The sequence below is a fragment of the Rhinolophus hipposideros genome (genome assembly GCF_964194185.1).
Source record: "Rhinolophus hipposideros genome assembly, chromosome: 6".
In the NCBI taxonomy this organism is placed as follows: domain Eukaryota; kingdom Metazoa; phylum Chordata; class Mammalia; order Chiroptera; family Rhinolophidae; genus Rhinolophus; species Rhinolophus hipposideros.
In genome coordinates this window covers 100,401,563-100,428,961 of record NC_138052.1, presented here as the reverse complement: position 1 = coordinate 100,428,961, position 27,399 = coordinate 100,401,563, and the positions used below count along the sequence as shown (strand labels likewise).

The following is a 27,399-nucleotide window of genomic DNA, read 5'->3' as shown; positions in this document are numbered from 1 at the left end:
GGGCACATCCCGACAAGCTCTGCACTGTGCCCTGCTGTGCACGGCCCTCAGGCACAGGCTTGCTGCCAAGATGCACAGGGAGGGGTCACCGCAGACACATGATGTCTCCAGCCTTTTATTCATATGAGGACTCAAAGAATACACGTCACCTGCTGACCCCGTGTGGCAGGACACAGGCCTGGCCGCTGCCTGGCCAGTGACCGGCAGGGCCGCCCCTTGCAGAGAAGCACGGAGGGCGGGAACAGAGCACAGACCCCCTTGGGGCCATCCCTGAGCAGCACAAGTGCTGCCATCCTGGCACCCCAGTCCCTGAGAGTCCAGCTGGCCCTCGCCCACAGGGAAGGAGGCCCCAGGCTCAGCCCCCAGTCTGACACTAGCGGGGACATCATGGGGTGGGTGTGCCTGCCTGTAGGACTGGGCTGCCTGGTGGCGCCACAGGCTGGGGGCCCTGGAGCCAACACATGCGAGGGCCATGCCAGGGGTCCTGACCAGTGGCCGGAGGCCTCCCCAACCCCACGAGGAAAACCAGAGCCACACCAAGTGGCCTTCTCAGGGGCCCAGTGCTGGTTAAGACCACTGTCCCTGCCCACGCTGGCTCGGCGTCCCCCGGACCTCCACGACCACGACCCCGCCTGAACCCCTCCCCAGGACTGGCAGCAGCCGGGGCCCAGGCCCCTGTAAGGCTGTTTGGGAGGAGCGGAGGCAGTGGCTCTCAGGCAGCAAGGATGAGGCATTTGTAAATGTCTGCATGTCTGCAAAAGCCCTTAACTGGCAAAGCCCCCCTGGCTCCCCGCAGGGGGCAGGGTCAGGAAGGGACCAGGCGTCCCTCTGGCTTGTGGTGCCGGGACTCACTGGCCCTGAGCTGAAGTTTCACCAGCCGCCCAGCATCCCTGTGGCCAGGTGACAGGAGTGGGTCACCACAGCCCTGACCTGTTTCATCCCAAGCTGGGACCTGGGTCTGGGGTGGGAGGGATGACAGGAGGGAGGACAGTGGCCAGGCTGCTCCTCCCTGTAGGTCCTGTGCAGGCCATGGACCTGGCTCCATGTGAAGGGGATGCCTGGGCCTGCTCTCCTGGGACAGCCAGGAGCAGCCACCCCACCCCAGACAGCTGAGGGCAAAGCCCGGGTGCCTGCGTGCCGGCTGCACCCAGGCCCCTCGCTGCTGGTCTTTGGCAAGGTCCAGAGGGCCCACCTCGCCAGCCAGGCTCTCACCCGACACGGGGGCTTTGGGGGCTGGCAGCATCACAGGGTAGGGGGCCTGGCTGCATACGAAGGGTTCATGCATAATCTCAAAGGCCCTGCGAAGGCCCTGGATGGCAGAAACCCCAACACCCTCTCAGGGATTCTCAGGGCACTGAGGAGTGGGAGCCCCTAGTTCTCAGCAGGAGAAGGCGGAAGAGGAAGGCACAGGCTCGCTCGTGCTGTCCAGGGGACACTGCTCAGGGTGCCTCCAAGACACTGCTGCTGTGATGCTGCAGGGAGCTGGGGCGAGAGGCAGGAGGGCAGGCAGAGGGCGGCCACCGGCATCCATCCCCAAGGTCCCTGAAATACATGGCTTTTGGGGACGTTATTCCCAGCTGACCTGAGGGCTTCATACAGAAGTAAGAGCCAGGGTGACAGCAAGGCCAGGCCTGGGGGGGCCGGCAGCACACGCCCCACCCCAGTGCAGTCTCCGAGCAGCACTCCTTCCCTGGCCCTCCCTGCCCTGCCTGTGGCCTCCAGGCCGAGGGGAGTTAAATATTGTCTGTTTCACGTTTGGCAAGGTCAGCCCTTGGCCTCGTCCCTGGGGCCGGGGTGGTTACCGCCACCGGGGCCTGGCCGCTGAGAGGACCAGGGACATGAGTAGGAGGGCTGTGCAGGCCTGGGGGCAGTGGGCCCCGGCCGAGGTCTTCTGCCCCTCCCGCTCCGACAAGCCGGGGAGGGCATGGGTCAGGGGTGTCCCTGAGCTGGAGCTCTTCCTGTTGATTCTCCGGCCGCAGATATCCTCAGGGCAGCCATCGCCACTGCCTGAGCCGCTGCCATCGTCACCTGGGGAGCAGAGGAGGCTCAGGCAGGCCCACCCAGCTCTGGGGACCCTGAGTGCAGTGTCCCTGTGTATGGACCTCCCACGTGCCACCCTGACCACAGCACCCTGAGCCCCGAGGACCGGCACTCCCTGGCTTTGCCAAGGCTGGATGAACATCCTGGCCAGGTCTCAACTGTGCTCGGGGACAGTGGGGGAGCCTGGACAACAGCAGTGCCCTCAGGGGCTTGGGAGGGCCCCCCGGCCCTGCACCCCTGCGGGACCCCGTGGCTCTCGGCCCCGGCCCTGCACCCCTGCGGGACCCCGTGGCTCTCGGCCCCGGTCCTGCACCCCTGCGGGACCCCGTGGCTCTCGGCCCCGGCCCTGCACCCCTGCGGGACCCCGTGGCTCTCGGCCCCGGCCCTGCACCCCTGCGGGACCCCGTGGCTCTCGGCCCTGGCCCTGCACCCCTGCGAGGCCCCACACCCAGCCCCGGTGGCCCAGGTCTCACTGGCGTCCTGGAAATCCGAGTCCTCGCCGTTGTAAGCACTTCGCAGCCGGTTGGTCATGATCTTCAGCTGCATGATCTGCTGGCGGATGGTCATGTCGGGCTTGGTGATGTCCACCTCTACCTCGGGGTTGTTGATCTGGTTGGCCAGGCCGTCGCCCATCACCTCGGGGAGGTACCTGGGGCCAGGAGGGCAGGCCCTGGGTGACTGCCCCAGTCCCTGAAAAGGGGCACTGCCCTCCCAAGCCCTCCCACTGCCCTTCTCTCGCCTGGGCAGTGACAGGCCTGATGGGAGCTTACGTCGGTCATGACAGTGGGGTGCGGGCACACTGGGGTGGGGGGTGCTGTGGGGGCGGGGAGAGGGCGAGGATCTGGCCCTCATCCTGCCTCTGTCCTGCTGTGTGTCTGTCACACATGGTCCTGTGCACACAGCACCTGGGGCCACTCAGTGGGGAAGGACAGGAACGGACTCCACAGGGCTCCCTCCCAGGCAGCTGCCCCCGCCACACCCCACCTGAGGCTGAGACCTCAAAGGGGGGATGGTCTGTGGTCAGCCGGGGGGCACCTACCGGCCCTTGGCCATCCCGTTCCAGCAGCGGTCGTCACTGGCAGCACTCATGGCCATCTTCTCGCTGCACAGTGTCCCTGGGAGGCTGATCCAGAAGTCCTGGGCGTCACGGAGCTGGGCCTTGGCCTCGGAGACCTGTGGGTAGCAGTCAGGCCCTGGCCCAGCCTGCCCTCCCTGCCCCCAGGGTGCACCGGCCCAGCCTGCCCTTCCCACCCCCAGGGCACCCCGGCCCAACCTGCCCCCTGCCCAAGGCCTGGCCCCACGGGGCCACTCACCAGCCTCTCCAATGTGCCTGTGGTTGGCTTCTCCTGCAGGACCAGCTTGCCTCGGTGCCGCTTCTCCTCAGGCCCGGGGCCCTGAGGGTTCACCTGGGGGTTCCCGCAGCTCTGGATGACCTGGGTGGAGACCACAGGGGTTCTGGGAGCATGAGGCCATGTTTGGGACAGGCCTCCATGCCCAACGCACCCTCCTGCCCAAACCTTGGTCGTGAGTGTGTCCCTGTTGTCCTGGAGGGCGTTGATGGCCTCCGCCAGCCACACGTGCACGTTGCCGATGACACTCTCCGTGCCGGACGGGCCCCAGAACTTGTCGGTGATGAGCAACATGGAGTCTGGCATAGGCGTGACACAGAGGGCATTTAGTGTGTCTGCATGCTGGCCCCCTTATGTGACACACACATGCTCCTGTGTTCACACGCATGCAACACTGGTCCACCTATGACAGCTCGTACACATGTCAGCACCTATGGGCTGAGGATATGCTCACTGACTCGTTTTGTGGGCATGTCTGTGCGCACACGTGTTCATGTGTGTTGGCCCTCGGTGTCAGCACATGTCAGCACTTACGGGTGCTGGCATGCAGGTGTGCTGACCCACCGCAGGGCAGCATGTGTACATGTCGCACACACCCCCCAGCTGACCCACCACAGTAGCGTACATGTTAGTTCATGCCTGTGGCAGCCCCCATGTCACATACATGTTGGCACGTGTTCATGTGGGCCCATCACGTATCACACATGTGTTGGCATGTACCGTGTTTCCCCGAAAATAAGACCGGGTCTTATATTAATTTTTGCTCTATTAGGGATTATTTTCAGGAGATATCTTATTTTTTCATGTACAACAATCTACATTTATTCAATTACAATCATGTCTTCTTCTGGAACATTGTCATAATGTACTAAATGTGTCCGTCTGGCTGACGATCTTAACTGGGGCTTATTTTTCGGGGAAACACAGTATGCATGCTGGGGCACTCGCTCAGTGGGGAAGGACAGGAACTGACCCCACAGGGCTCCCTCCCGGGCAGCTGCCCCTGCCACACCCCACCTGAGACATTCACAAGAAACCCTTGTCCCCTGGCCCCAGGCCTGGCTGCCCTGGTAGGTGGTGGCAGTGAGGTCTCACCCAGAAGGTTCCTCCACTCGGCGTCCAGGTCGGCCTGGTTGGCCAGGCAGCCCTTGAACACGTTGCGGCAGTAGTCTGGGCAGGGTCGGGCGCTGGGGACCCCCAGGCAATGCGCACAGTACACCAGCTTCATGACGGCCCGCGAGCACTCGGGGCCGAGGGGAACCTGGGGAGCCAAGGCAGCGTGAGTACCTCATAGCCGGTGCCCAGTCCCCTGGGAGCCCCAGGGTCGGGGCTCTGGACAGAAGTCAGGTGGCCTCAGGTCTTCCCATCCACAGTAGAACCTGGCCTGGCCCTTCTAGGGGGCCCTGTCTCTTCTCAGAACCAATTGGGCCTGCCAGTCCTGGGGGCACTCGCCCTATAATCGCTACGGTCACAGTGCCGGGACTTCCTGGCACACTGTCACTGACCCTCCCAGGGAAACCCACCCATAACTACACCCACCATGCACAGGAGGCTCTGGGCTGGGGATTACTTGCTAAGGATCGAAGCTGGAGGGGGAGGCGGCTCACAGCCAGCGCTGTGGGTCTGAGGCTGAGGCCCTCTCACACCTGTCACCAGGTGGGTCTGACAGGCTGCCCAAAGGGGCGAGGCACCCTGCTGGCCTGTATGGCCTCGCGCCCCAGCCTGCTCCAGCCTCCAAGGACATGTGTCTCATCTCCTGTCCACCTGATCCCTGCAGCCAGCTCAGCGTCCAGACCCAGGCCCTTCTCTTCTCCTGTCCGGACCCAGCGTGGCCGGGGACTGGGCAGGACAGCAGGTGGGCGGCCCAAAGTGGAACTCATACCCTGAGGTGCTGCCCGTAGGTCCTGGGCAGAGCCCAGGGTCAGGAGGTGCCCAGAGGCCCATGCACAGGGGACTGGGGTCTGCAGTGGCGGGGGCTGGGCGGGGGTCCCTGAGGGCTCTGAGGGCCCTGGGCAGCTGTGCACACCTGGGCCACCTTCCGGACCACGTCGCCAGCCACGCCTAGGCCCTGCACGAAGGTGCGAGCAGCCACGAAGGCGCGGGTGGCACGCAGGCGCAGCTCACGCGGGGCATCCCCGAAGGGCCGCAGCGCCTCGGCCTGCTTGCCCAGGCAGTCCAGGTAGTCGTCCGGCAGCAGGCGCTGGGGGTGTGGCTGCCTGAACAGGCGCTCGAGCAGGCGGGCCCAGAACTCGGCCAGCGTGTCCTCCAGCTGCAGGTCGGCACCGCGGTAGTAGAGACGCAGCTCCGTGTACAGGTCCCGGAAGGCCCTGGCGCTCTGCGTGTACAGCTCGCCAAAGGCACTGGGAAAGGTGTCCTGTAGTGCCCGCTCCGAGTCGTTGAGCAGGTGCTGGAAGTGACCTGGGCAGGGGAGGTGGCCTTGAAGCCTTGGGGGCCCCTGTACTCCTGAGAGCCCCACACACTGTGGCAGTTGGGCCAGGCTTCAGGGCACTCTGCCCAGGACACCTGCACAGGATCCCCACCCATGGGACAGAGCCAGGTGTTGGGTGGCCCCTGAAGGGGCTGCCCATATCCCACCCACCCCTGGCAGGCAGCCAGGGAAGGCTTCCTCTGAGTGTCATCACCAGAAGCACAGAGATGGTATAGCTGACCCAACAGGGACAGGTGGGTGCTAATGCACTGAGGCCCGTGAAAGCTGGCCAGGCCCAGCAGCCGTGTGGAAGGGACATGGGGCTCCTGGGAGCCTGCAGGGCCGGCTGCTGTGGGCAGGAGTCCAGGAGCTGAGATCCATGAGCCTCCCACGGAAGCCACGCAGGGCCAAGGTCAGGTGCCAAGGTCTGTTCTCTCTGCTCAGGCTCGCTGGCCCATCCCACAGCACTGCCAGTGCCTTCTCCCTCCAGGGTCACTTCTTGGGGAGTGCCCACTGTAGGTGTCATCATGTCACCCCGCCATTGCTTGTTTAGGGCCTCCTGCCCTTGGCCCAGACTCAATGTGACAGCCTCAGGGGGCTGGGATTATCAATGGCTCATGGGGGGGTGCGGGAGGGGGGACAGCTGCCCTAGAGACGTGAGGACCACACCAGGGGCCTGAAAGCCCTCCCGCCCCACCCGAGGGCACGCCCAGCACTCTGCAGCCCTCACGCTGAGCTCCCTGGCACTGGGCTATCTGGTGGCAGCACAAAACTGGCCCCTGGCAGGTGACAAGGAGAGCACAGTGGGGGACAAGGGTCCCCTCTGAGGGGCTGACAGAAATGACAATTCTGCACTTCCCACACAGGCATGTGTGCCAGCTGTGCCCAGCATGGGGTGTCTGTCTCAGAGACCTCACTCTGGGGCTCATGGATGCCCTGCTCGGGCCCCTGCCCACGGGCAGCCTTCTGCTCCTGGGACCCCCCCAAATCCCAGACCCCAGTCCCAAAGCGCTAATCCCACCCCCTGCGACCTCTCCTCAGCAGGGGAGGCCCCGTGTGTGCCCTGCTCCCCACTGTGGCAGCGTCCTGTGGTCCCGAGCCCCAGGGTCCACTCACCGTCAAAGCCCCGTAGCTGGGCAGCCAGCGTGGCCTGCAGGGCACGGCCGCTGTCCAGGAGCGCAGTCTCCAGCTCAGCACGGCTGCGGTTGGCCAGGTTCTCCTCCATCTCACTGGTGCAGCAAGTGTAGCCCTGGGAGCAGATACGCAGGTGCTCACCTGTGGGGGGGCTGCGTGTGAGGGAGAGGACGGGCGCAGGCCGGGCATGTCTCCCAACAGGCAGTTTCGGGACAGGAGAGCGGGCCTCAGGCTGCTGGGCTTTCCTGGGCAGAGTGGGCATGCGCAGCTCAGGAAGGGGTGCCTGAGCGAAAGCAGCTGGGGGTGGGGGGCCGGGTGGCCTGTGCAGCCCCCACCTCCAGGACCGAAAGCCCGGTGGGGGTGGGCACAAAGCAGGGGTGTGGAAGACTGAGCTCCAGGGCAGATGTCAGAGGTCATCCCCACTTGGCTGTCCCTATGCCCCCAGCCCCCCCTGCTGCGTCCATGCACTGAGGAAGGCCCCCCCAACGGTCAGGAGCAGCTCAGGACACCTCTGTACCCCAGCACAGAGCAGCCTGGGGTCCTGTGGGGGCAGCTGCCAAACTCAGGCTCCCTGGAGGAGGCCCAGGCTGAGGCCTGACAATGGGAGGGCAGGAAGGGACCCCTGAGGTGCAGGGGGGCAGCCTCAGTCTCCTGCCCCCAACACTGCTTAGGGCGAAAAACCTACTGCAGGAGAGGGTGTGGGGACAGAGAGTTCTGGGCTGGCCAGAGGCAGTGCCCGAAAGGTGCAGGCTGCCCAGGTCAGGGCAGGGCTCCAGCACAAGCCTGCTGGGGGGCCTGATGCGAGCCCCGCCCCCTTTAGGTGTCCGCTCCCTCTGTTAGCTCTGGTGCTCTGGCAGCACTGCTCACAGCAGCATACTCTCCATGTAGCCAGTCACCTGCCACGTCCATTAAGGGCAAGCTGGGTCAACACAGTACCCGTGGGGGAGGGGCGCCTGTGGGGACAGGCCCCTGCGGGGAGGGGCGCTACAGGCTACTTAATGTGCAGGCGTGAGAGGAAATGATGCAGCTTTAAAAACATGCTGGTCCCAGCTTCATAACAACTGGTTTTGGGGGTGGGTGCTGCGACCAGGAAACAGGCTGGCAGAGATCAGACTTCTTGTCCAGCTGACACAGTGAGGGGCCAGCCGGCTCAGGCCCCACCTCCCCCCTCCTCACAGCCCCCTCCCCCGGCCCAGTCCCCAAGGCTGCATTCCCCATGGAGGAGGGTCCCTTCTGGTGTCAGCCTGGGCTGGGCCCCGGCGCTACTGGAGGCAGGGGGCTGGCCTAGACAGAAGCTGTGTGGGGATGGGGTCGAGGGGTGCGCTTATGCACAGTTGTGGGGTGGGCGTGGAACGGCCTGGGCAGAGCTCCCAGGGTCCCGAGGCTGTCCTGAGGTGGGGTCTACTAGTGACCTATCCCAGGGCGTGAGCTGCGATGCGGGGTAGAGGCCTGGGGGTTACAAGACAAAGCCGTTACCTAGTTGTCTCCAGGCTGAGTTAGCCCTGAAGAGCTTGCCGGGGCAGCCAGGTCACCCCCTCTGCAAGCCACCACCCCCCCACCCAGGGATTGAGACAAGTGAGTGGACAGAACAGAACCACGTCTGGGCTCAGGTGAGGAGTGACGTGCCGTGCCAGTCAGGAGAGGGCGGTGGTGCTGAAAGTAGGGTGGGAGGGCGGGCAGGCTGCTGCATACATGGGTGGGACTGGAGGGGATCAGAGGGGCCTGGGAGCCACATCACCATGGCAGGGATGGCAGGAAAGAGGGGGGGCGAGGGGCAGGAAGGACCACCCCCTCCCTCTTCCCACCCACCCAAACCTGCCCTGAGCAGCCTGTCTCCTCAGGATCCTGACACCTCCCTCCTGCACCCAAGCCTGCCCCCCCCACACCCTCCTGCCCCTGGGACTGCATGTGTGGGGACTACTGCCCCTGGAAGTGATGCTAGCAGGCCCTTTGAAGGGCTGTGGTCCCCACACTGGGTCAGGGCTGACAGGCAGGTGGGAGCAGTGAGACCATCCCCTGGAGGGCTCCAGGCCTGCAGGAGAGCAGTCAGGGCTCTGGGATTGGACCCCTGGGGGGAGTGAGCCTTTCAGGCCAGGTGTGGGTCTCCTGGGAGCCAGCTGGGGTGAGGCCCGGAGCCTGGCCCCCAGGGCCTGGCAGAGAGGACGCACCCCTGTCCCCCAGCTCCTTGGGGAACAGGCCCCTCCAGGCAGGGACACGAGAACACCCCCAGCTACGCGCCTTCCCTCTCAGCTGCTTTCGCTGACTGATGTGTGGCCTGGACCCTGGCCAGCAGGGGGCAGGATACACAGGACCAGGGCCGGGGCAGGGCAGCTACTGCTGTGTCCCAGAGGGTGGAGGCCTCGCCGGCAACGGCGCTGTGTGCAGCCAACCAGGAACCAGTGGTCCCCCACCCTGCCGGCCTCCCCCGCCCACAGCAGGGACCAAAAGAGCAGCCCAGACAAAGATACCCACCTGCTGCTCACAAGAAGGTGGTGCTGGGGGGTGGGGGGAGGGGGTGAGATGGGGGCCGTGCCCTGGGGGAGGGAGAGTCAGCAGGTGCCAGCCTGGGCTCAGCTGTGACAGGCACTCAGGCCAGGCTGGCTGGGTCATGGGGCAGTGGGTGGGCTGCAAGGGCATAAGCACTCTCCATCCCCAGCTGGCTGCCCTCCCGCCAACCCTTCTGGCCCCTGGTAGACCCAACCCCATCCCCGGACCTCCCATTCATACAGACAGAAGAGAAAGAAGCCCAGTCCAAGGAGAGGTGAGGACTAAACGTGGAGACACAGGGAGCACCCCTGTGAGCTGGCCCCACCCTAGTCCTGCTTGGCCACCTCGCCCAGCCGCCCGGTGACCTGCGCTGTTCCGGCAGCCCCAGCACAGCCCCCGTCCCTCCCTCCCTCCTCGGACACACACGGGAGTGAAGACACGGAGCCAGAGCCTGGGCGACGGCCTGAGGCCCCGGGCAGGCTGGGCTGAGGCAGCCCCCTAAGCCCACTGCAGGGCAGCACTGTGGCTAGTGGTCAAGGCATAGAAACTGTGCTTCCCTTCTGCCCAGCCCTGTCCCAGCTCGGCCTGGGCTGTAGGTCATCTGTCGGGCCTGGACATCAGGTGGGCAGAGGTGGGTTCTGCAGGGTACCCCTGATACTTCCCGAAAAGCAAACATGCCTCTCCTGGCCAAAGCCAAATCGTGATGGGGGAGGGGCGGTCTGCCAGGAGAGGGAATGAGCTCCCTGATCCTGGAAGTGTGTAAGTCAGACTACAGGGAATTCTCCACTTGCCATTTCAAATCCCTACATCTTCTTTCAGCTCAATATTTGGAGAAAGGCAAGGACCAGGTTGCGGTCTGGTCCTGCTCCCCACCCCCCATTCATTCTAAAGCTGCCAACTCCACTGCTCTCATCCCCTCCCCTCCTCCACTTCTCCCCACAGGGAGGCATGAGCCTGCCTCATCTTCCCACTGACCCCTTCTGTCTGCACTGAGGCTGCTCCTGGCCATGGCCAGGACCCTCCCTCCTTTCTGCCTGGCTCCCTTTGCTGCATTCTGGACACTTCCTAAACTCTCCCTTCCCTCGTCTTTGGGGCACTTTCTCCTCTGGTGAGCCCAGGTTTTCTCAGGGGAAAAGGAGACGCTGCTGTTTCATGGCAGGTCTGTTGGTCCACCCTCAGTCCCATTAGAGCCTCTCCTCCAGACAGTGCCCCAAAATCCCAAGCCCCTCAACTTCCAGATTGTCCCCCATCCTGCTCCTCAGGTAGAAGTGCCTGACCGTGCTGGAGAAGCCCATCAGCAGCGTGCCCATGTCCACCTGCAGGTTGGGACCTGCTGGGGTCCCCCCAGACTCTGCTTCTCCTCACTGAGCCCCATCAGTCCTTAAGGCTCACACCTTCCTGCCACCTGCTGACACAGCCACAGCCCCCAGCCCTGCTAATGGCGCCCCCATCCAGCAGCCACCCCACCAGCACCGTCAGCCCAACACCTTAACACATGACCCCATCACACACTGGTCACCATCTCCGATGTTGGACACAGACCTCATTTGCCCGGGCCCAGCTGCCAGGCGCCTGTGACTGACTGGTGGTCAGAGCCCTCACAAGGAGACTGCAGACAGAAGATGGCGTCACGCCAAGCCCATCTCTCCAGAACCTTCCACAGTTCACCAGGGGTGTGCAGACTGCCTGCTCAACCACCTTTAAAGCCACATCCCAGATGCTCTGGGACCAACCGACCCCATCGCCTGACAACCCCTATTTCAGTGCAGACCATTAGCCAGCATGGCCTCTCTGAGCTGTGATGGAACAGTGACACAGACAGTCCCAGGCACCATGGCCCCAAACACAGCAAGGGAGGGGCCCAGGTCCGGAAAGCAGGATGGGGGTCCTTCCCACCCCTCCCCTCTACTCCATCTGGACCCTAGGGCAGGCCTGGACGGCTGACTGGCCGGGGTTGGGGGGGGGTGTTACAGAAGTCTTCCCCAGCAACAGACCCTTCTCTGGACAAGTGCCCTGCGCCCACGCCCAGTCCTGGACCCCATCTAACTCCAGTGGGCAGCAGGCTGCTCCTCACATGTCCACCAGCCTGCTGGGCAGGGGCACTGGACAAAGGGCAGAAGGCTTCTCGGGCACCGCCCACTGCCTAGCTCCAGACCTTCCTTTCTCATCTCTGCAACCCCAACGCCACCCCAAACTTTGACTCTGGCCAGTCCCTGTGGCAGGGCCACACCTGAGTACTGAGAGGCCCTCCAGGAGGGTGGCCTCAGACCCCCAGGGGAGAGGACATTTTAACCATCTCCCCCCTTTAACACATCAACAGCAGCAATCACCCCTCCCCCTCAGCAGCCAGCGCCCTGCCCTGCGCCTTACCGACCACCTCACCGACCACCCAAGCCCCTCCATCATTTCAGCCAAATGACATTGTCACCAAGGAGCCCCTCTGCTGCCGCTGAGCCTCCGTCACGCACCACAACCCGGAAACCGACACCGAGGGGCGTCAGCTGCAGACGGAGCCACTGCCGGGGTGGGGGGTCCGCCCCCAGGCCCTTGAGGGGCTCCCGCTGCCCGCCGGCGACCAGCGCTAGACTGGCGGGGGCTGCATCACAGGCAGCGGCGGAACAAAGGCTGAGCAGCCCTGGAGCCGACCACGGCCGCCGCGGTGGGGGGCCCGGCCACCCCGGTGCGGTCACCGGTCGGTGCCGGCTGGAGACGGAGGACCGCACGCGGTGGAGCCGCCGCCGCAGCCGGCGCGCGGGGTCTGGAGACGGAGGTCTTGGCGCAGGGAGGAGGGGGCGCTGGTGCAGGGGGGAGGCGGCGGGGGCGGGGAGGGGAGGGGAGGAGGGCAACACGATTGGCGGGGAAGGGGCTTGCCGCAGTGGGTGCGGCCGGCGTGGGGCGGAGGGCGGGTGTGCCAGAGGAGGAGGGGGGCTCGCCGCAGCAAGGGGGCTGCGGCAGGCGGCGGGGCGGGGGGCGCGGAGGGGACGCTGGCGGCGGGGCGGGGGGCGCGGGAACAACGCAGAGGCGGGGAGCTGACGGGGCGCGCCGAGCTGGCGGAGGGGGGCGGGTGGGGTTGGATGCCCCGAAGGTGGGGACGGGACCGCAGGGAGGAGGCGAGGAGGGAGGGGGGAGGAGGGGTGGCGCCTGGGGACAGGGAGACGAAGGCGGCTGCGCGCTGACGGCGTGCAGGGCCCGCGCAGGCCCCCCAGCTTGGATCCAGTTCCGCGGACACCGCCGCCGCCTTGGCCTGCGACGCCTTCCTGCTGCGGCGGTGACGCTCCAGGTGCGAGGCCACGGGGCTTGGGGGTCCAGCCGGGAAAGGCCTCGGCAGGACGGCGTGGGAGGCCGCTGGACCCGGACTCTGCGGCCACAGCGCGGCTGCCGCCGCACTGGCGCGCACCACGAGAGCGGCTCCCCACGCGGGACGCGTCTCCTTCCGCAGCCCCGCCCGCGGCGTTCACGCCACCCAGTCTCCCAGAAAACCCAGGCGGTGTCCCTGCGCCCCCTCCCGCCGCCTGCCAGGCGGCAGCCCATAGTGCCCTGGCTTCCCTCAGCAGGGGACCAGCCAGTGGCGGCCCTTCCCTGCCCCCCTGCAGCACGGCCGGTGCAGGCCTGGTCCTGGTGCTTAGGGGAGCCAGGGCTCACCTGGGGATGGAGGTGTGCGTGGGGTAGGTGATGCCGTTTCTCCCCCGCATGGGGAGTGGCGCTGACCACCCGGGAGCCCCCTCTCCCACTGCTGTAGGGCACTCAAAGTCTACCGCAGTGACGGTCACTGGTCATCCTCCACTGCCCCCAGCCTAGCATCGCCCAACCCCGCTCATCTCAGTGACTTGGGTCTCCATCCCAAAGTCCTGATCTGCTTCCCCTAGGAAATACCAAACCCCACCTGGCCACAACCTCCTGGAGCCCAGCCCCCACCCCCAGCTCACCCTCCCACACTTGTGCCCCTCTCTGGAAACCTTTTAGATGGTTCCCACCAACACCCCTCCACTCCTGTAGCCCCAGCGCTGCCCATGCCTGCTAGCCCCACTGGAGAAACCCCCCCCACTCAGCCACTCAGCCTCTCTCCCCTCGGTGCAGCGGTCCTGTGTCTCCAAGGCCAGCCTGCACATGGGGACGTGGAGACTAGCTGGACAGGCAGCTCTTGAGCAAAGTGCCCTTGTCAAGGCAGGCCACAACTCCTGAGACCCCCGAAGAAGGGGGTTTCACCAGGTAACACAGGCTGCTCTCTGCACTGCCTAGTTCCTGCTCGGGGAGCCCCTGGGCAGGCCACCCTCTCAGTGGGCACCAGGTTTGGCGGTGCCTTGGTCAGGTGGTGGACCCCGTCGAATGCGGGCTTGATCACACACCTGGGTCTGGCCGAGAGGCCGGGCCCCCCCATCCACTGGCCTCTTCGTGGCTGCTTCAGGGTTCACAGGTCATGCTGTGGCCTCAGGACTCAGGCCTAAGGGGTGTAGGGGACCCTGGGTTTGCGTCTGCTGCACCTGTGACCCCAGGTCTTGGCTGCAGGGCAGGGAGCTCTCTCTGGGGACTGGGGGCGAGGTCCTCCCCAGAGGCCTTGGCCTCCAGGCCAAGCCGTGCTGTGGAGAGCACTTGGCTGGGACATGTCCACACACATCCCTGACAGTGGCCCGGCAGCAGCACGATGGGGACTCCTGGGGCTCTGCACAGCACTGCCATCTAGCTTGTCACCCCCACTGCTGGGGCCCGGGGCAGCCGAGGAGGCCCCAGAGACAGACTGGTGTCCCCTCTGCCATGTGCACGGGGGACATCCTGCAACAGCAGAGGGGGAGCCGTCAGCCGGGTCCCCATAAAGACTCAGTGAAGGCCCATCCGTCCACCCCATGAATGCCAAACAGGCAGAGACGGCAGGCTCTCAGCTAGGCCAGAACGCAAGGAGACCCTCCGGTGCCCCTGAGGGAGCCCTCGGGGCAGCCCACACCCCGGCCCACACCCAGCTCGGGCTCCATAAATACTGGAGGCTAAACACACTGCTCACCCCTGACCCAGCAGCTTCCCACAAAGCCTGGCAGCCCTCTTCAAAGTCATGGAAACCTCAGCCTGGCATGCCGGCCCTGCAGTCACCCCGTCCAGCTTCCACTGATACCTCCACCTCACACACCCTTCCCCTTCCCCTACCCTCTCTCTTCCAAGGCCCACTCACGTTCCTTTCCTCCAGGAAGCCTTCCCAGGACTCCCATGGGCGTTCCCAGGGTCCCAATGGGCCACCCTCCCTGACATCAGGAGGGCTGCTGTCTGCGGCGGGACCGTCCGCGTCCCATCTCTGGTCTGCCTTGTACCCAGGCCAGACCTGGTGCAGAATGAATATTATAAAGAAAGTGAGTCTTTGTGCAGTGCTGGCATTTAAGGAAATGAGCCGTAACACCATCGTGGCCAAGGAAGCAGCACCTCCCTGACCTGAGCCCGCCCAGAGGCAGCACGACAGCCAGCAGTGTGCCTGGAGGGGGAGGAGAGGGAGTTCACAACCCACAGGGGGTCCCTGTTGTCACAGAGTCCTGGCCACCTCCCCGCTGAGGTGGAAGTTCCCTGTGTGCTGTGTGAGGGTCTCAGCCCTCTTCAGGTCTCAGAATCATTTCATCTTCACAGCAGCACCTCTTTTCTGTTCCATAGTGACAGAGCCCACCCTCAGGGGGGAGCTAAAGTCACTCAGCTGGGAGTAGCAGCTGGGCACAGGGGGCCCTCCATGCATCTCAGCAATCCAGGCCTCCTGCCTGCCTTCAGTTCTGGTCCCAGGGGAATTCCCCAGCAGGAGGGCAGACACCTCCGCTGAACAAGCTGCAGGTCAGGCTTCTTGGCAGGAGGGCTCCCAGGCGCTGAGTCAGTGTGGCCGCCCAGGCAGCACCTCTGTGGGCCTCCAGCACACGCCCAGATCATAGGTGTGTGGGCGCTGAGTGGGGAGCCCAGCCCCGCAGGCACGATGCCGGGGGGGAGGGGGGGTTTTACCACAAATAGAGGACAGGACATGGTTAAATGTGAATTTCAGATAAACGGTGCATTGCCTTTTAGTGTAAAAGCAATTGGCCCAAAAGAATTGAAAGCAAGGACTTGAATAGAATCTTGTACATCCATTCATAACTGCACTGCTCACAGGAACCAAAACGTGGAAACGCGTCCATGGATGGAGCAGTGGATAAATGAAATGGGCGCATCCACACCCTGGAATGTTCCTAGGCACCAAGTAAGAAGTGCCGACACTTGCTACAGCCTGCAGGGACCACCAAGCACTGTGCTCAGTGAAAGAAGCCAGACTCGCAATGACAAACACTGTGCGATTCCACTCACAAGAGGTCCCTCGAGTAGTCAAGTCCAAAGAGACAGAAAGTAGAAGGGTGGGTGCCAGGGGTTGGGAGACGGAGAAGGGGCATGACTGTTTCATGGGGACAACCTGGAAAGACGAAAAAGTCCTGGAGATGACAATGGTGATGTTTGCACAGCGTGAATGCACTTAATGCCACCAAACTCTCCACTTAAAGATGGTTAACACAGTAAATTTTGTCATGCACGTTTTACCACCAAGAAAGCTAACCACCTCCCTCCAAATATTTGGGATATGCTGACGCTAAACACCAGGGCTGCCAGAAAAATGTATACGAGTGGACACTTTGGTCAGCGTTGCTCAAGCAGTAGTTTGCCATAATCAGAAGTGTCTGAATGCTGATGGGAACCACTCAGAGCACCTCTTGTCATTGCAGAAGTCAAATGTGACTTGTGGTCATCTTTTGTTATTGGCATATATTGGGTATTACAATTTTAACACAGGTTTCCTTTCTTAAAATGTGGATACTTTTTTTTTGGCACCCTCTGTATGTGGGGCATACTGATGCTAAAAACCTATTTGTTTATTTGAAATTCGATTAAATATAGTCCAGGATTATTCAGTCTGTCTGGAATTCCAATTTAATGGTGTGTCCCATAGTTTTATCTGCTAAATCCGTCAACCTCTGTGGGGGGTGGGGAGAAGCCTAACCGAAGTCACACAGGCACCCGACCATCACATGTGGGCACGCAAACACATGCTCTTGTCCCCACGGAGTTGACCTCAGCATTTGCCTGCTTGCCCAGCTCCCCAAACGTGGGACCCGACCTCCTGTGGGTCCTGGGAGCAGGTGGCAATATGGAGACCATCTTATCCCCTGACTTCTCCAGCTCAGCTTCTCAGGGGTGGTTGGGCTGTGGGACCCACGGTCACACAAGGGCCAGCTCTCTAAAGAGGCAGGTGTTCTGCTCCCCCAGGTACTGCGTCTTGGTCCCCACCCTGTCCAGCAACATCCAGCAGGCAGAGCGGCACCAGAGAGAAAGAACGTGTCTACATCTCCAACAGCGGCTCCCCTGACAGGATGCCTGAACGACAGAGCATGAATCCCGCCTGGCACTATGAGGGGCATGCCACATGGAGGGCCGGTTCTCACGGCCACCCCGAAAGGCAGGCACTGCCAGCATCCCCACTTTACAGAAAAGGACACCAGGGCACAGAGCGTTCAGTAACTGGCCCAAGGTCACACAGCCAGTGAGTGTGGCACTGGCACCTGCCCCTTGACAGGCTGGCCAGGACCAACAGGGCAGGTTGTCGCTTCCTCTGGGGATTTCTTCTTTTCTAAGATGACAGACACTGAGAATGGCCACTGGACACAAGGGACACTGGCCCTCCGCCAGTGGTGTGGCCTCCCTCAGAGCCCTGCGGTCAACGTGCCCCTCCAGCCTTCCTGACTTTCTGCAATGACTGGTCTCCTCTCCCTCTTCCTGACTGTGTGCATGAAGTGTGCCACAACCCTTGGTCTCAGGACACAAACGCTAGATACCTGAGAAAGTGGGGCCAGGAGTGGAGCGGTGGCTGGGCCTCTTGAATCGTCACCGAGAACAGGGCAAGAAGGCCACAGCTCATAGCAGGAATGGTCAGCTGTGCCTGGGACCTGGGCCGCCTGAGTGGGGCGGGTCTTTGCTGTACAGCCAGGGATGGGGGCAGGGGGTATGACTGCAAACCCCATGCACTTGTCGAAACCCACGTTATTTGTCTTTATTTTTAACTTAAACAAGTAACACGTGGTCACTTGTCACTGTGCCCAGCAAAGCCGCAGCTCATGAGACCTGATTCTCAGCCTGGTCCTGCGCTGACAGCATTGCTCGTAACTACATTTCAGCACCAAGAACAGCACCTGGCACACAGTAGGAGCTCAAGCAACACCTACTGAGTGATTCAGAGAGACTGATCTTTCAGGTGTGTGTCCCCATCACTCCCACCTGCAGGCCAGGCTCCCACAAAGCCCCAGGTATTTGGAGACCACCCCTGTCCAGGCCCCCGCCCTCGCCCCCAGGCTCCCCTGGGTGCAGACAATGAGGTGCCACCAGCCCCCCCTTCCCTGTGCTCTGGGCCCCCTTGGCTGTCTGCTGAGGCCAGCACACCCCTTCTCAGGATAATGTTAATGAAGCAAAATTTATGCAGCGGATCACCAAGGAAAGCAGTTACCAGAGTTACAACACACAGGGTGACGTGGGGCCGCGGAGCCTTCCTAGCTGCAGGTCTAACGCCGACGAGACTCTCCAAGCTGAGGAGAGTGTAGACGGTATTCCACATCATCTGCTACGAAGGTAAAGGGGCAGGAAAGTACCAGCAGTTTCTGTTGGTGACCAAATCCCAGATACTGTAATGTCATCGTTGCCTTGTTCATAGCAACAGGAAATTCTAACTTTTGGTCAGAGGTTTGCAAAAATCTTTCTCAGCCTAGTTGACGAAGCCCTGACTTCTGTCCCTGGGTGTCTCCCATGCACCCCCGTTAAGAGCCCCACCCTCTAATGCCCCTCCCTCTGTAGTTCACCTGCCAGCCACCCCTGCAAGGCTGTCCTGGGCCAAAGCAGAGGGTGCCCCCTCCCCTGCGCAAGTGGTCCCTGACCTCTCCAGCTGCACCCCTGAATCACTGTGACAACAAAAATGCCTCTAGGGCAGCTGCTCCTGGTTGGAACACCCACCTTACTCCAGGGAGGAGGCTTTAGCTGTGTGTGTGTCCGATCTGTGTCCCCAGTGTCCCCCAGCTTCCCAAACACAGTGAAGGGAGGTGCCAATCCCTGGGTGTTAGGTTACTCCAAGGAAGGATGTCAAGACGCCTGGGTGTGTCCTGTGGGCAGCCCCTGCCAGGCTGGGGGAGGGGGTCGGGGACACAGAGCTGAATTATTTAAGAGCCTTGTCCCTTTAAAATACCTCTGCTAGTCCAGGGCGTCCCACACTCCATGACAACTAGAAACTCCGGTGAATGCCTGAGCCAACTCTGGTAGCGGGTGGCATCATGTTTCTTCCCAGAGCCCGAGGTGGTCACAGGTGGGGGGGGTGTACGCCCTGTCACCCCACATGCTGGATGATGCACTCAGTTGTCACTCATGGCTCACCACAGGGACCCAGATGGCTACGGGTGTCCCTCGGCACTGACGATGGCTTAGACACAGGGATGGGCCCAGACAGCCACCTGCAGGCTCTGCCAGCGGTTGTCGGGGTTAGGAATGTTGTCTGAAGGTGTGTGCAGGCCACACACCTCCACAGGTTTAGGTGCTGACAGTGAGCCCAGGAAATGTCTCCCAGGGAGACTGAGGAGCAGTCACCTCCAGCTGTCACCTTGCCAGGGCCTGGTTCCTCGCCCGAGAAGGAAACATGCTGGTCTACAGCCAAATTTACCAGCCGGGTCCGACCAGCCAGGGTGGGGAGGGCTTAGCGCACAGACGGTGTCTGCTGGGCCCTGGACTGCTGGGCTCGGGGGGCCTGGCAGCCCCAACTATACGCTGATCTTCAGGGCGGAGACCACGGCTTTGCGTCTCTGTGTTCTAGAAACTAGCAGACGGGTGAGCACACAGTGGGTAGGTGAGTGGGTGGGTGGGGGGATGAAGGACGCGGCCAGCCCTTCCTCCTGCACTCTGGACCACACATCCAATGCCTTCTGGACAGGGCCATGTGGACGTCCCCCCAGTGTCGCAGTCAGGCAGGCTCGCCTGGCCTTGCCCCCCACCCACTCCTCTCTGGGGCACCCCTCTCAGTGGTTGACACCATCTCCTGGTACCCATTCCAGACTCTACCTGGGACAAACCTGGGCCAGACAAACTCAGCAAGCAGCTGGCAGGGCATGGCGGGGGCAGCGAGGTGATGGGGCACCAGCCCCTTGCTGGACAGGTCTCTGAGCCCTGGGGTTTCTCATACCTGCACGCTAAGTGGTCAGACCCAATGGCACTCAGCGTGCCCTGCAGACACCCCTGGTCCTGCCTCCGCTGGGAGTCTGGAAAAGACCATCAGGCAATGGGCCAGCAGAGGTCAGGGTGTGGCTGAAGGAGGCAGGGCCTGGGACTGAGGCCTTGGCCAGCTAGGGGACCCCTGGCAGGTGGGAAGGAGGACTGGGGAGGGAGGAGCCCAGAGCCGGTCAGCTCCAGCCTAGGTCCTCTCCTCGGCCCCTGGCCCTGCTGTGGCTGCCCCATCCACTGGCCAGGCCCTGGGGCTTGTCATGTCCCCTGCTTGAAGACCTCCCACTTGCAGGTGGGGACCCTGAGCCTGACCAAGGCACACTGGTGTCACAGACATGACTGTCCCAGCCAGGTGGCCCCTGATCCCCACGAGGGTCTTAAGGCTGGTGTCCTTACTGGCCACCCTGGTTCCCGGATAAGCCACAAGGTGTGTGTCGGCGGGTCAGCACTTACTAGGCTCCCACCCTGACATTGGCCGCAGAGGGCAGGGGGCTGACCAATGAGTGAATGCATTGCAAAGCCTGGAGCTAAGGCCTTCTGAGCCCGCCCAGACCAGCCAAAGAGCCTCAGGTGGGGGGGCCAGGGGGTGAGGGGCGGGCCAGGGATGGTCGCAACGCCCACGCTGTCACCTGGGCCCTGCTGCAGGTCTAGGCTGAGCCCCTGAGCTTGGGGAACACAGGGAGGCAAGGCCCTACCCTAAGGAGTCATGACCATGAAACACCCAGAGCCCAGGGTCTCCACCCACCCACCAGCAGGAAGTGCCCCATTCATATGCTAGAGCCTAGTCCCCAGGACCTCAGAAGGTGACCTCATCTGAGTATGGGGTCCTTGTAGATGTAAGTGGTTAAGATGAGGTCACATGGGAGTTGGGCGGGCCCCTAATTTGATGGGACCCATGTCCTTATTCTCAGGAGGTGAAATCTAGAGGCAGACACGCACACCAGGGGAACACCATGTGACGATGAAGCCAGAGGCAGGCAGCCAAGGCAGGGACCCCAAGATCGCCAGCAGCCCCCAGAAGCTGGAAAGGCCTGGGGTATTCTCCTTCACGGCCTCAGGAGGAGCCAACTCGCTGACCCCGGAATCAGCACTTCCAGCCTCTGAACTTGGAGACATACACTTTTGTTGCTAAGCCACCGTGTCTGTGGAGTCTGTCCCGGCAGCCCTGGGAAGCCCATACACTCCCGACCCCTGGCACCCAGCCCAGGCCTGGTACATGGGGGTGCTCCGAATTTACTGCCCTGAACAGAGTCCAGGCCTGCCCAGACTTGGGAGCACCCCAGTAAACAGAGCCCCACAGTGTGTGTGTTGGGGGTGCCTGGGGAAGCGGGGCAGCGGGGCCAAGCACCCAGGGAGGAGGTGCCGGGCATGTGCTGTGGGTGGGCAGGAGGAGGACCTGCTTGGCGGGAGGGGTTTCCTGTGCCAGGAAGGTGAGCCAGGCAGGAGCCAGCCGGAGATGCTGCTGAGGCCACAGGCAGAGAGGGGACAGGGTAAGGCTGGCCTGCCCCCTCCCCCCACCCTCCAGCACGTCCTACACCCACCCAGGATTCCAGGATTCCTGCCCAGAGAAAGCTGGTGTGCGCCACTCACACCCAGGGCTTCCTGGGCCCATGGCCTGACGGCGCTGACAGACAACTGCCGAGGAGGCTGGCATAGGCCCTGCCCCCAGCAGTGGCGGGCCACCCTCTGGGAGGACAGGCCAGCCTACATCTTACCCTTGGCTGCCATGTGCTCCCACTTGGGAAGGTGGGGTGGGGCCTGGAGTGGGAGGGAGGGGGAAGGACCATGGCATTCCCCTACCATGCGCCCGCCCCCAGGTGACTTTAGGCAGCTCAGGGCACCTGCCCAGGCCTGTTCCGGTCAAATACGTGTCGGAAAGGCTACCAGCAGCATGGCAGAGAGGAGCTGGGCTCCGAGGGGTGCGGGGGGCACGCCCTGGGCTGGGGCACGCCCTGGTCTGGAGCCCTTACCCTCTTGAGCATACAGGCAAAGCCGGACCCCACCAGGCTGTGTTGGCAGTTAGACACGACTGGGGCTGGCCCCAGGCACCAAGCACACAGACAGCGACTGGGCACAGGCTGCAGGCCCTGACACGGATCCTGGGTCTTGGTTTGAAATCACCCTGAACCAAGTCGGGCCTGGGGGAGGAGGGTCTGGCTTACACGAGAGGTGTCCACTCTCACTGCCTGGGCACGTGCAGGCCCGGGCACAGCAGACACTGGCTGGCCCAGGCCTGACCTGACTGCTGCATGGCCCCAGCACGCCCCTCTCCCAGACTGTCTCCCCGTGCCCAAGTGCGTGGGCGCCCTGGCACAGGCGTGAGCATTCCCACACACACACTGCCTCCCTCCTGGCCCTGAAGCCTTCTGTCTGGGGAGGCAGCTCAGCGCACAGGCCTGTGGACCCCGCTCAGTGTTCCTAACTCACGCAGCCTGCAGCCAATTTAGCAACAAAATGACCGCCGCCTCCTGGGCTCGCCCGCCCGGGGCAGGACGTCTGTGCCTGGGGTACTTGGCCCAGCCTGGTGCTGGGGACAGAGCGGGGATTCTCCTCGGGCTGGCCAGCAGCTCCCAGCCAGGCCACCCTCTGTGCACACTGGGGTTACCTGACTTACGCCCTGGTGCCCGGGAACAGCCTCCTCCACGGCCCCGAGGCAGCCACAGACCTGGCTCCCCTGAAGGCAGCAGGGCCCAGCAGGGGTGAGGCCAGCTACGTGGAAGGCCATTTCATTGGCAGCGTTGCCGGGCTGCATCCGGGCACAACAGAGCAAGGAGGCCGGGCCGAGGGTCAGGAGAAGTCCCAGGTCAGAAGTTCTAACAGCCTAAGGAGTGGAGCCCAGGACCAGGGACTAACAGGACAGGGCCACGGGAGGCCCAGCAGGGCCTAGGGCCTGGCTCTCAGCCCCCATTTCAGGCCTCCAGGCTGGATGGCAACGAGGCTTCCAGAAAGCAGGGAGCTGGGTCTGGGCAGTCATCCATGCTACAGGCTTCGGGGTCAGTGGACTGGGCTCTGACCACTGAGCTTTACATGGGCTATGAAGGGCGTTAGGTGGCTCTTCTGGGCCTCGCTTTACTTATCTGTAAGACAGCTCTGCAAAGACCCTCTCTGTACGTACTAGGAGACACTGATCGCCCCGAGTCTGACTCACAGTGAGGGCTCGTCTCAAGGGCTGGGAGCCATCAAGGGATCTGCATGGCCTCTGCAGATCCAAGTGCAGGGGCAAAGCGGAGGATGTAATGGGCAGTTGTGACTATTGCCATTGTCACACAGAAGCAGGCACAGAGAGGCTGCGTGGCGTGGGAAGCTGACACAGCAGGGCGGGCATTTGAATCCAGGCCCCAGGAGACATCCTGCCTCTCCGAGGAGCACAGCGCATGTCCAGCACAGAGGCTGCAGCAAGGGGCCCAGGCCATTGCATCAGACAGGTGGCCCTGTCACACCCTGGCTCCCCTGCCGCCACCCCCCCCCCCCAAGCCTGGTCCTCACACTGGGGATGATGAAACCTCAGCGTCTCAAATGGCGCAAGGGCAGAGCAGCAGCAGGGCCAGAGGCTGCAGGCCCCCGTGAGGAGCCACACCAGGCACGCGGGCTTCTGCCTTCTGAACAGGATGCAGTGCACAGAACCTTCTGGTCTGGGGGTGGGCTGTGTGCCAGATGCCTTACAGAAGCCCTGCTGATCACAGCTGAGGGACAGACACTAGGTGGGTTCTAGGAAGTGGGGGTGCGGTGCAGGACTTCTGAGGACCCCTCATAAAATCTGTACCTACCACCCATGGTCAGAACGGGCACAGAGAAGCAAAGATTCCTGGTGATGGGCCTGAGGGGTACTCCTCAGCAGGTTGCTGCCCACTCTTGCTGGCAGGCAGGGGGCAGGGGAGCAGCCGGCCAGTCCTGGTGGCACAGACAGTCCCATTGCCCTCCGACCGCCAACCCCCAATGCTGGGTCTCCAGGCCCCACCTCCTCTCCCCAGGCCCTGCCCACTCGGCACAAAGTGGGACATGAGTGGGTCCCTAGTGAGTGTTGACTCAGAACCTGCTGGGTGCAGGAAGCTGGGCCAGGTTCTGACTACAGCAGGGAAGTGCACAGATGGGGTCCCTGTCCCCAGGACCCAGGAAGGGTCAGAGATACGTGTCAGGAGGCCAGGCAGGTGCTCGGGAAACACCTGGGGACCAGAGGCAAAACCTGCTGGCACAGGGGCATGATTCGGCACTGCAGAGGGGTCTCGATTCCACACAGCACTCCGGCTGGCTGAAGGAGGGCTGCCTGGGCCGTGCAGCGCGGTGGTCTGCCCCAGTGCTGACCCCAGGCCTGCTTCCTCACTCAACGTGGGGCAACAGACGTCGTCACCACCGTCAGGATGGGTCATCCCCTTCGAGCCCACTACCACTGCTGCTCCCTCAAGGCAGAGACTGGACAGGCCACCCCAGACGCACGGCTGCCCCTCTTCCCCATCAACCACAAGGAAGCACTGAGTCGCCAGCTCCCTGGCTTGGGCCAGCTGAGCCCGGGTCCTCATGCTGAAGTCTGGCTGCTGGGCCTACAGGAGAGGGGACCTATGGCACACCTGGCTCCCTGAGAGCAGCGTGCTGCAGCAGGGCCACCAGAGGGCGCCCTGTCCTCGAAGACCAGGCTGAGTCACACCAGGCAGGAGGGGACAGGGCTGGTGGCCACTGCCCTGGGAGGTCACACTGTTTCCTTCGCCCCACGTGGCGCTAGCACTCTCCTTAGCGCCTGGGCCCCACAGGGCACTCAGGGGTTCCTGTGCTCATGGGGAGTGAGGCTATGGGGGGGGGGTCGGGCAGGGCAGCTCCCCTGAAGGAGGCAGAGAGGGGAACTGGCAGGGAGGGGGGAGTCTCCCACATTCCAGACCCAGAGGAGGGTGGTACCTGACGCCCTGGCCAGGAGATGCTTGGACAGCTGTTGGATGGCCACACTCCCCCAGCTGGACGGCCAACACCCGCCGCAACCCATCACATTCACAGCAGCACACTTGGCCTCTAACCCACTGCATCCACCAGGGCTGAGGGTAGAGGGGAAGGCTTCCGCCCAAGGAAGGCTGGGTGGGGGCAGAGACTCCGGTTTCTGGGGAGGGGTCCAGCAGGAAGGCCAGGGACGACCAGTGAAAGTTCCTTGGTTTGTGGGGGTGGGGTGCTGTGCGAGGTGGGGGAGCGTGAACCAAACTGTGCAGAGGGCCTCCTGCCAGTCCAATGTAGTGGGGACGTGGCCCCTGACAATGACAGGCCCTGTCAGCAGAGGGAAGCACAGGGAGGTCTGCCTGGGGGCACCTGAGAAAAGGCCTCTCCAGAACCTGGTGTGAGTGTGAGTGTGAGTGTGTGTGTGTGAGACTTTGTGTGTGAGTGTGTGTATGCGTGTGTGAGTGTGTGTGTGTGTGTGATCTCTCAACGCAGGCAGCCTTCAATGTGCCTGTCCCTCCCGGGAGCCTGGCTGCCCCCTCCCATTTCCATCAAGGAAGGGCCGTGGACCACCCACCCCTCATACAGAGGCACTCCTCTCTCATTTGGCATTCCTGGCCCTGACCATTCCATGGCCCCCAGTCACCATTGGAGCGTGGCCCGTACTACCCCCGTTTGGGAGGAGGTCCCAGAGCAGGAAGCTGGTCTGCTGGGCACTGGTCCACTGTGCCCCCAGCACCCTGTACAGACCGCGCGGCTAGCGTGCAGTTTCAGGATGAAGTCTGGGGGTCTGGGAGGTCCTTCGGCCCCTGCCCCACCTTCCAAGCTCACATGCACTCTACCCAAGGCTCCTCAGAGGACAGCAGGGAGAGGATGGGCAGGGCTGAGGCCGCCGGGAGGGGGATGCTCTTACAAACAAATGACATTGCCCCTGGGCAGGATCCAGCAGGCTGACCACCTGCAGCTGGGCTCCCCGGGAGGCGCCTCCGAGTGCCAGGCGGGTAGAAGTTCCCGGGGCAAGAATCTGCCACGCGCATTCCAGCTCGCGGGGGCAGAGGTCGCACCTTCCCCCTCCCCAAGCGCCCCTAGGCTGCCTGTGGGGACCCCGCGGGAATCCCGGGTGGACCCGAGGCTCCTCCTGGAGAGACCCGCACAGCGAAGTGGGAGTTCCTAGCCGTCGGCCACAGTCACTTGCGCCCCCGACAGCCCTCCCCGCAGCTCAGCCCTGCCCGGTGGGGAGAGCGGCCCGCTCGCGCCCGGGTCTCGGACTGCCTCCCGCCCCACCGCAGCGCCGGCCGAGCTGGTGGCTCAAGACGCCCAGTTCTCGCCGTGGCCCTGGCGGAGCGCACGGAGCCGCGGACTGCCGGCCACAGCCCGGCAAAGAGAGCTCCTCGAAGAAGGGGCCGACGTGCCTTTTCGGGGTACGGGACTTTCCGGGGAGGGAGGGCGACGCGCAGCTCGGAGACGAGGGCACGGGCAGAGGCGCGGGGGCCCCTAGGAGCCCGGGAGCCCCGGGCGAGTGGCCGCGCCGGGCCCCCCGTGGGCGAGCAGGAGGCGCAGCGGAGAGCCTGGTGCGCGGGGTCCGGGGCCCGCAGCCCGCACTCACCCGAGATCTCCGCCTGGGGCACGTCGCTCAGGCTGAAGCCCTTGGCGCCGTAGATCTGGCGGACTTCGCTGCAGCTCCGGCTCTTGCTGGCAGGGTCTCCGAGGGCGCAGGCGGCCAGCGCGGCGGCCGCGCACAGCAGCCACCAGCCCCCGGCGCCGAGCTCCATGGCGGGGCGGCGGCGCCCCCCGCAGCCCGCCGGGCCCGCGAAGGGCAGAGCCAAGGTCCCGGCGCGAGGCTCGCGGTCCGCGGGCGGCGGCAGCAGAAGAGGCGGGGACAACAAAAGCCGGCGGCCGCGGCGCAGGGCGCGCAGGGCGCGAGGTCCGGCGGCTCAGGCGGGCCGCCCCAAGCGCAGCCGGCGAGCGCGCAGTCCGGGCCCGGCCCCTCGGCGGCCCGGGAGGGAGTGCAGGGGAGGGGCGCGCAGGACGGGGCGGGGCGCGGCCGGGGCCCACCGGGCGCTCCTCCCCTCCCCGGGGACTGGGGACCGCGGGGTCCCGCGGACCTGTCCACTTCCTGAGGGCGGCGGGGGCAGCGGGGGCGTCCGCCGGCCGCGTCCGGGGTCCCCGAGGGCGGGCCCTCCACGCCCAGCGCCCGGGGCGGAGGCACCACCTGTGGGGGCGGGGCGGGGTGGGGGCGCTGAGGCAGGGCTTCCCCCGCCGGACGTGACATCACGCCTTCCGCGCACCTATCAGGGGCCTCCCCTCCCCCCGCCGAAATGGGCTCCCTCCAGGCCTCCCCTCCCAGGCTGCGGCCCTGCGCTCCTGCACCCTGGCAGCGCGCACCCGGGTCCGCGCCCGCAGCGTTCAGTTCCCTTTGCCCGCTGCCCCCCTTCCTGCCCGCACCTCCTTACCGGCTCCGCGCCCCCCACGCCCTTCTCAGCCGCCTCCCCCTCGGCTCCATCTACACCTGATGTTTTTGTGGGGGATGGTGAGGGGCTGTACACCGGAAACTCGCCAAGAGACTCGACCCCACCCTTCGCAGCCCTATGGAGATGCAAGGAGACGCTTGCCTGTTGGGAGGGCTTCAGCCTGTTTGTGGTCCCCTCCACGTGATTCTTTGGAGGCTGGAAGAACAAAAGTGAAGGCTGTCTGTTGGCCTGGGCTGTTGTGGTGGCAGAAGGCAGGGAGTGAGGGCTGGTCAGACTGCTGGTGGTGAGGAGAGTGGTTGCCACAGAGAGAGTGCGTGCAGAGCCGCTGAGTTTCACCTCGCGC

At 63.8% G+C, this 27,399-nt stretch overlaps 1 protein-coding gene across 4 annotated transcripts; it reads right to left on the bottom strand.

The window, feature by feature from the left end:
- Nucleotides 1–99: 99 nt before the first annotated feature.
- Nucleotides 100–26,768, bottom strand: GPC1 (glypican 1). 4 transcript variants are annotated; one of them, XM_081050726.1, is made up of 9 exons: nt 26,192–26,768; nt 6,934–7,092; nt 5,416–5,807; nt 4,485–4,650; nt 3,558–3,688; nt 3,354–3,473; nt 3,080–3,213; nt 2,514–2,689; nt 100–2,028 (listed from the first exon to the last, which is right to left on the bottom strand). In XM_081050726.1, exons 1-9 carry the CDS (start codon nt 26,355–26,357, stop codon nt 1,799–1,801), a joined length of 1,674 nt encoding a protein of 557 aa, XP_080906852.1. In that variant the 5' UTR covers nt 26,358–26,768; the 3' UTR covers nt 100–1,798. The 4 variants fall into 4 exon arrangements, with proteins under 4 accessions (XP_080906852.1, XP_080906855.1, XP_080906854.1 ...); XM_081050729.1 differs by having other exon boundaries at nt 6,934–7,066; nt 26,192–26,765; XM_081050728.1 differs by lacking the exon at nt 26,192–26,768 and adding an exon at nt 11,907–12,166.
- Nucleotides 26,769–27,399: the final 631 nt, after the last annotated feature.